At 32.3% G+C, this 8,851-nt stretch overlaps 1 protein-coding gene and 2 long non-coding RNA genes across 5 annotated transcripts; 2 read left to right on the top strand and 1 right to left on the bottom strand.

Annotated features, from left to right (window-relative positions):
- Window positions 1–339: 339 nt before the first annotated feature.
- On the bottom strand, window positions 340–5,873 carry LOC143304996 (omega-amidase NIT2-A-like). The gene is made up of 4 exons (XM_076627548.1): window positions 5,300–5,873; window positions 1,554–1,738; window positions 1,002–1,170; window positions 340–727 (listed from the first exon to the last, which is right to left on the bottom strand). Exons 2-4 carry the CDS (start codon window positions 1,635–1,637, stop codon window positions 594–596), a joined length of 387 nt encoding a protein of 128 aa, XP_076483663.1. The 5' UTR covers window positions 1,638–1,738; window positions 5,300–5,873; the 3' UTR covers window positions 340–593.
- LOC143304998 (uncharacterized) lies at window positions 2,220–4,211 on the top strand. Its single transcript, XR_013061674.1, has 3 exons — window positions 2,220–2,992; window positions 3,377–3,428; window positions 3,500–4,211. It is a non-coding gene; the product is annotated as an uncharacterized LOC143304998 (long non-coding RNA).
- Window positions 5,874–5,889: 16 nt separating the features above from the next.
- LOC143304997 (uncharacterized) lies at window positions 5,890–8,347 on the top strand. Of its 3 annotated transcripts, XR_013061672.1 has the most exons (6): window positions 5,890–6,041; window positions 6,254–6,349; window positions 6,426–6,704; window positions 6,780–7,048; window positions 7,132–7,228; window positions 7,391–8,347. It is a non-coding gene; the product is annotated as an uncharacterized LOC143304997 (long non-coding RNA). The 3 variants fall into 3 exon arrangements; XR_013061673.1 differs by having other exon boundaries at window positions 5,890–6,349; window positions 7,138–7,228; XR_013061671.1 differs by having other exon boundaries at window positions 5,890–6,349.
- Window positions 8,348–8,851: the final 504 nt, after the last annotated feature.

Genomic DNA, 8,851 nt, shown 5'->3' with positions numbered 1-8,851 from the left:
ATTTCGCGTGGGACTAACCTGATTGAACCTAACGCGGGATAATTGCTCAACTCACGACTTTAACCAGCCCGCTTGATTCTCTGTAAATGCTTGAAATTGACGCTCGGATTCTTTCCAGATTAACTAGCTTTGCCCCTCCCTCCCTTTATCTATTTTCTTAGATCGACTTAGACTGCCACAACATATTATCTTTCTTCTTTTCTTTTCTTTTCTTTCCTTTTGATCTTTTAAAGCCCTAAATCGCTGGCTATTTTGTATATATATATTTTGTACACTCAATTACTCTGTAAGTCATAAGTAGATATGTTTTACAACGTTATTTGTCATATTTCAGTTAAACTCCAGAAAAGCCAGAAATATATTTTCAGCATATTTTAACGCGCCCCTGGCAAAGATCTCAAAAACGAGTTGCGGCACAATTTAAAGCGACAAATAGCATCGCGTGTCTCGTTGTGGTAACACACGGTTCGCCAGTTTTTTTTTTTTTTTTTTTTGATATCGGTGACTGCCATATTCTCTTGAGTTTCTAAATCGTAAAGATTCTTTCCCCAGGGATTGGTCAACTGTGTATGTCCCCATGCGACGTAACTTGCTTAAGGAACACGAGCCGGTGATATGCAGGCAACGTATAATTGAATATCATTCGCTCTGAAACGCTGAAGTAATGACCAGTGCAGTGGTCCAGTGGTCATATTGAATGCCGCTGGATATATCAGCATTTGGCAACCTAACCCGGAGAAGCAGGAAATATGAAGCCACCGAATACCAATTAACTTCGTAGTTGCACGGTTCACATTCCATCATTTCTGAATATGCGAGGACAGTCCTCTTATTGTGCTTTTAATTCTTTTATTTGTTTCATTTTCAGCAAATATACTGGTTTTTTAAATTAAGCTTCTTTTTATACAGAGTTACAGATTATATTAATTTTATATAGAATATATTTAAGAAAGATATTTAATTTTTTGCTAGTTAAGTATTGATCGATTAAGTTACTGTACCTTTGTTCCGATAAATGCGTGCCATTTCCTCGAATCTAATATCATAGCAAATGCCAATACCTATTTTGCAGCCCTTCACATCGAACGTCGTTAGGGAGTTACCAGGACTGAGTGAATCACTCTCTCGAAAAGTAATCTTATTAGGAATGTCGATGTCGAATAGATGTACCTAATAACATAAAAATGTAGTCGCTAATTCTATTGCTGCAACTTTTGTAATTTAATATCAAAGTTACCAACTCCTAAACTTTAATTATTTTTTATTTAATAACTGACAGCGTTTTTATCACTTTCTTTTATTAAAAAATCTTATCATTTAATAATGTTTAAAAAGGAGAAAAAATAAGTATTTTCGTATGTGAAAAATTTATATTACACATTACAACAAAAATGGGCGTTTCCCGTATCATTATATTTTATAAACCGTAAATTATTGAATTGGTTATAGTATACGTATGTACATATGTATATTCCTAAATTATTCCTAGATAGAGTCACTTTCTTCACCCCAATATTTTCAAATTCAAAGCCATAAAGGAATATATTACTTACCTTTCGGTGTCTTGCTATCAAAGTTCCATCGGGACCCCAAATAGTACAGGTATTGTACAATTTATCGCCCTCTATTTCAGGCATCGTACCACCAACTACATAGATGTTGTTTTCTTTAGCTGCGTTCGATGAAGCAACGCTCGTTTCACCACCAGGAATACTCTCGGCGTATTTTGGAAAGTACTCTGCATTGCAATATTTCAATTAATGAAAAATAACTGTCTTTTGTTCCAACCATAAATTAAATTGAAATGTTTGTCAGTTTTTTATTTTTTAAATTATTAAAATAACTAAGTTTTATATTTCGACTTAATTAAATATGCAATTACTTAGCTAATAGTATATATAATAAATTGTTTCTACAGGTTCAAAATGAAAAATGAATATTTAGAAATATTTAATTACGACAATGCTATTTGTGTTAGCATCAGTGGCTTGTTACTCAACGACTTTGCTAGTACTTTTTGAAACATAAAGTTAGTTTTCAATTAACACTTATACTAGAGGCGGAATTATAAATGCAAAATAATTGATAATACTAATTTATAAGTACCTAATTATTAGTATGTTAAAAAATATATTTATACAAAAATTACGATAATCATGAAAATGGGGAAATCCTATATTCTCGAATCAATTCACAATTTATTTTGTATATTAATTAGATTCCGCGCTCATCAGTACGTACTCACTGGCGACATCGAGAAAATGTATCGGCAATTCCTCGTACGACCAGAGGATCGGAAATATCAAAGGATATTATGGCGCAGCGCGAGTGGAGAAACAGAAACATATGAGCTTAACACCGTAATATTCTTATCATAGAAATAGAAGCAGTCCTCAATTCCCGCCCGCTAACTCCTATCTCCACCGATCCAGATGATCTCCTAGCCCTCACTCATTTTAAATTAAATTATTATTATTAAATTATAATTAAATTATTAATATAACAATTAAAATTTTATATTTTCACGTGAGTTTCTTTAGATAATTATTATCAACATGATGACTAACTCTTACGGATTAATACGTGTCTGTAGGGCAATCCGGTGGACTTGATCGGCTTTTTACTTCGAAAGTTGAGTAATCGGTGTCGCTTTCTTACGCATCTTTGAACTGTATAAATGTTTTAAAATTGTTTGATCCAGCATGTACCACACCGGACAATCAAGAAGGCAGGTGCCTTGACTACAGAAAATGTAAACCTCTGCAAGAAATATGGCAGATACAGTACCGTACAGCCACCGATTTTTATAGACGATCAGTGTGCAGATACCAGGGCAATGTTACGATCGTTTGCTGTCCGAACGATCCAAACAAAGAGAAGAGAGAAATTTTAATAAAAACTGTGTATAAGTATAAGGCTTTGCGACCACCATACTGTGGTTTTAGCAACGTCTCTCATACCAGGGTGGTCGATGGTAAACCAGCTGAACTTGGTACGTTTTATGTCTTTCTTTCCGATTAATAATAAGCCATTTACTGCAAAGAATGAACTTTAAAGGCATTAAACAGCACATCAATGTACATTTCAATTAGACTAAATAATAATGCTATGATTTTATCGGTAGTAACTTTACTTATTAACTTGAATTATTTCTTTCTTTTACTTCATGTTAGGAAGAGTATCTTTTTGCTTGAAATAAAAAATTGATATAGGAGTAATAATATGGATAGAGATCAAAAACTGTTAGGGCAGAAATTACACGTTTGAACTTTATAGTTCGGTATAGTTCAAATAGAAATTATATAGAATTATTTAATAATTTGTATTCCACTGGAATAAAAATTTAATTTCTGTCTTTATCAAATCTCTATTTCAGAGTATTTGTACGTATGTACTTATCATCTGCTGTATGATCGAATATCGAATAGGTAATAATCGTTGTTACTCATTATGTGAGAAAAAATTATGTATATTCACAACTATGACTATTGCATTTTAGGCGCTTGGCCATGGATCGCTGCATTAGGTTTTCGTAATCCCCGAAACCCAGACAAACCACTATGGAAGTGCGGAGGTTCCCTGATATCGGCTAGGCATGTTTTGACCGCAGCACATTGTGCACATATGGATGGAATAGAAAACATACACAATCATAATATTGCCATTCTTAGATTGGTGGAGGAGGTGCCATTTTCGAGTAACTCCTCAAATATATATATATATATATATATATATATATATATATATATATATATATGTATGCTATTGAGTATTACTGAAGTATCATATCCTGAAATTTCTTACTGTACACATATATTGTGTCATAAAGCGTGTACAATTCTTTCTCATACTTTTGGTCATTCGTTTCCTGCATTTTCATTTATTTTTTTATTTTTCAGGGTACGTATATCCCATTTGTACGAAAGAGCCCCTACGAAAGAGCAACTTCGTCGGCTATAACCCCCTTGTTGCTGGATGGGGAGCATTAAGATATAGTAAGTGATATCAATTTTATAATAAAATTAAACAGTTCCAGTCTTAAATATCTTTCTTATTTTCTTCGTAGGACGACCACGACGTAATGCATTAATGGAAGTACAAATGCCAGTGATTAAGAACGCCGAATGCAAAATAGCTTATTCCAAATTTCCTAATGCACCTGATTTCACTGATGGTATAATATGCGCCGAACATGCTCAGGGTGGAGAGGATTCTTGTACGGTAATTAAGTTATAGAGTTACTACAAACTATACGGTATCTGAAGACACGTCAATTCGAATTAACATCAAATCGACGTCTTAAACATTAGGAATAATAGATAAACACAATTTAATAGTCTTGCCCACTTCTCACACCTCATTATGGTATTTAATCTAATTTCCTTCTAATCTTAGTATTGCTCAAAATACATATAACATGTACATTATAAATTGGAGTATTTCAATACACAAATCAATAGAAGATTATTACTGTATATAAGTATAATTTCAATACAATTCGATCGATATATTTCAGTATCTTTGATTAAAAATTTAACGATCCTTTCAGGCTGACCGCGGCGGACCACTGCTGATACAACATGAATGAACCTCGTATTTAATAGGTATTGTGTCTTATGCTTATAAGTGCGACACAGCTGGGTATCCCAGCGTTTACACTAGGGTCACATCGTACCTTGACTTCATTCTCCAAGCGATGCAATAATATGATATTACTGTTCCATAAACATCATTGTGTAAAAAACGTAAAGTTGGATTTTCTTATTGTGGAGATAAGAAACAGCTCAAATTTACATTGTTTTGTACGTTACAAATTATAGGCTTAAAATGTACGAAATGTAACTTTGAAACGACACTAATTTTTTACGCACGATAAACCTCCACGACTTAGGTATGTAAAGATGATAAACGTATATTAATTCTATTAATTTGGTAATAATAAACCAACTTTCTGAGAAGTTCTGTAAATTTCGTTTCTGTTGTATCAAGAGAATAATGGAATATTCCACTTAGATCGTATACTTCTTGTATGTACATACAAAATTTTCCGGCTAATCTAAAACACGTCATAAGATAGAGAGCTTCTGGAAATTCGGACACAGAGAGTACATGAAATACAAGATAAGTCTCGTGTCTTTCAAAATTATTTTTTATTCGCTAAAAACGTCCTGTGTACTCATGCAATCACATGCAACCTCGAAACTTCACTTATTTTTTATCACTTTCCAATTCAATACACTGTTTCTGCATTTTTGACTATATGTAAGAGAAATTTCCATTCAGCCAAAGGTGTACTTACAGATTATAGATTCCTATACGACTCTCGGTAAAAATTTATCCGCACTCCAGATAGTTAAAACTTCTATCCACCGTATTGATACATCTGCACTCTTCGTATGACGTCAATATCTGTTCATTGCTGCTGCGTAGGTTTCATTGTGTCACGTCAATTCGTTTGTGACCGTTGCGCGAGTAATGGCGCTTTGCAATGGTGATTTGCAGGAAAACAGTGCAGGATGCTGTGATTCGTTTCTTGTGGTCGGAGGTTATGTTTGATGCCTATATTTATCAAAGATTTAATGCACATTATGGAGAAAGTGTTTTGTCACGAAGTGTGTTTGAATGGGCACAAAAGTTCAAAGAAGATCGCAGAAGTGTTATGAAAAAACAGCTGGAAACCCGTCCACATCCATGATGACAACATTGAACGTGCTCATGAACTTATGCTCTATGGAATAGACGAGTGAAGCTGGATAATGTGGCAAATCATTTGCAAATCAGCCACGGCTCTGCTTATGCAATAGTGCACGACAGATTTGGGTTTTAAAAAGTTTGTGCGAGATGGATGCCGAAAAAGCTGATGAAAAGGTGAAGACGACGATGGTGGTTCGCAGCTCAGCCCAAAACATTTTTTAATGAGAAAATACGAAGGTCTTTCAGCAAATGGACAAAGTGTATACAGAAATTGAGTGATTATGTCAAAAAATGATGTATGTCTTTTTTGACAATTGCTTAAAATAAATTCTACACCGACAGAGCGGGTAACTTTTTACTCACCCTCGTAAGACACTTAAATTTCCAATCTATTATGATGAATAAAAGAGCTTATACTATTAAATCTAATTGTATTTTGTTGCATGAGAGTACACGTGTATGTGATGTACATTACCTTTATATCCCCTTGAACGCTTCAATATTGCGCGTATATACTATATTTTGTACAGCTTCTATAAAATTTTGTATGTTTGTTTAGGCTGTTAATCTAGAGGCTGGAGTACAAAGAAGTGGCACAATGATGTGGGCTGATGACATTTATAATTATCAAGGAATCACCCCTACATTCGCTCAGGTATATATCGTTGACTATAATGTATTTAACATATATGATTGTTAGAATATTAATAATTAATTTTTAATTCTATCAGAATTTTAATGAAACTGTCCCTTGGGAAGGAAGAACTGATACCTTGATATCACGGTTTGTACATCCTATATGTACGACAAATTTTAGAACATTATATAACGAAGAACCAGATCGTCGTGGCCATGTGATGTGAATAAAAGGACTTGAATTTGATGATATTTTTATAATGTTAGATAACATAACTAAGTATCTTCACAGTAAGATAGGATGACATGGTTTACATGATCTTAATGTTGTTCACTTGAGTGATGATATTATAAGGAAAAGTGTAATATCACAGGTAGGATGATTCATAATTTAGAACTACTAACTCATGTATGTATTAAAAATTAAAGAAATATATTAAATTTTATAGGATATTTATGTTTACTAACCAGTAATTCAGAGATTGGTATTCATGGTTACTATAACGAGGCTGTAGAAACGCACCCTTTCTTCTTTGCAAATGGTCCTGTATTTATGTCTAAGCCGAAACTGGAACCTCTGAATAATTTAGATTTATTCTTGTCATTTTCTAAAATACTTATCTACAGTATACCATAAGGAATGATACCGTATCACACCTAATCAAGTGCCTTAAGAAACATCAACAGGATATCACAGTAATCCCTTATCGACTGATATGTAAGTAAAAGTTATGTGTCATTGTTATACACAGTTATGTGTTAGTGTTATACACAGTTATTTATCATTTTCTATTAATTCAGTTGTAGCCACTACAATATCTATGACACTGGTAGTAATTATAAGAACAATAATGATGTTCTATAAGAGGAAATGATGATTAGGAGCAAAAAGTTACAGGTAAGTCAAAGTATATGTTATTTGCCATTTGAAAAGAAAGTTACTAACTTAGAATTTTTTGATAAATAATAATTGTGCAAAATATATTGGATTTCAAATTTGTCAAAAATTGAAATTTAAGAAGCATTGTAATAATATAACATTAATATTTTGATTTTTCAGGAGATATCATGCGGTGGATGGATAATATGTAAAAAATATTAAGCAGTATATGAATTTTCATATTGCGTCGAGATAACAAAATGAATTTTAAAAAATGCCGACATGGTAATAAGAAATAGCATCATGACAAAGAATATATAACCACAGTTTCATTTTTTATAAATAAAAATTTGTTGTTCCAGATTTTGAAATATAGTGAAACGTTTAATTAGTATCTTAATATCTTCAAATAATTATTATTTTAGAATCAATTGTAATTGTATCATACGTACTTTTGAATTCGTGCAAGAACATATGTAATTTTGAAGTAGTTATTATTAGGAAATTGTTAGACGCGAAGAGTATGCGAAAAGTTAGTATGCAGTGTAATAATTATCAATCAAAACACAAGAATTAAATTCTTGAGGAAAAAATTTCCGGAATTTCTTATTTACAGGATTATAAAGAAATCCATAATAAAAAGGAGCTGCTTTCTAATACTTCTCTTCCTTATAATGCCTACGTTAATAATAACGAGGTTCGACTTTTTGTTTTTAGAGGGATACTGGAAAATTTGAAAGTACAGTACCATTGGGAAGAAAATCACGATATTGAAAACGATATTTGCAAGTAAATTTCCAAAAAATCTGTTTTCAAATTTTCGCTTTCTATTTCACATTAAAAGAAAGGGCTGCCTTCTTTTTCTGCAAGACAAAACAAACATTCTGAATCTCGTATCAATGAATGATGTCAATAAGTTATTTTTCTTTTCAGATTGAACAATATTCCAGATTTATTCATAATTTCATACTACGCGAAGAATAGACTTTCATAGGTATATAAAGGAAATATTAAGTATAGGAAAACTCTTTTTCGTTGTAGGTGACATATGCTTCACGGTTGAACACATGTATTTTTGAACACACATAAATGAAAAAGTACTCTTATGGAGAGAGAGAATTGATACCTTCGATTGACATTAGATAATGTATATAAACTTATGAACAATCACTATCAGTTTGTATTTTAGGTGCACACGCAGATTTGTTGGAGTTCTTATAAAATGTACTTCCTGTACGAACGTTTTATTCTTTCAAATTTTACGATACTATGTCTCATATAATAACTATATGGATTAAACGTAATATAAATGATCCGAAAATAGACTCGAACGACATTAATTGTCTTTCTATTTATACCAATATCGAAAATACAAGTAAAGCTGGAGCAATAGTATGCAAGAATGGACTATTTATTATTTTAAACCAAATCATAGCATATTCAGAATGCACAGTATTATCATGAAATGTAAATGAATCAGTTGTAAACGAACGATTTTACTGTAAAATCATTGCCTCCTTTTTTTTCATCTGAAATATAGCAGCAATGAGTACATTCTTTTAATATATAATAAAACGAGATATCTTTATAAAGTTACATATGTCATCACTGGTAACTGTTATCTCGTATGACACCAAATAT

The sequence above is a fragment of the Bombus vancouverensis genome, unplaced genomic scaffold (genome assembly GCF_051014615.1).
Source record: "Bombus vancouverensis nearcticus unplaced genomic scaffold, iyBomVanc1_principal scaffold0071, whole genome shotgun sequence".
Classification (NCBI taxonomy): domain Eukaryota; kingdom Metazoa; phylum Arthropoda; class Insecta; order Hymenoptera; family Apidae; genus Bombus; species Bombus vancouverensis.
Note: the sequence above shows the minus strand (reverse complement) of the source record. Positions and strands in the feature narration are given on the sequence as shown.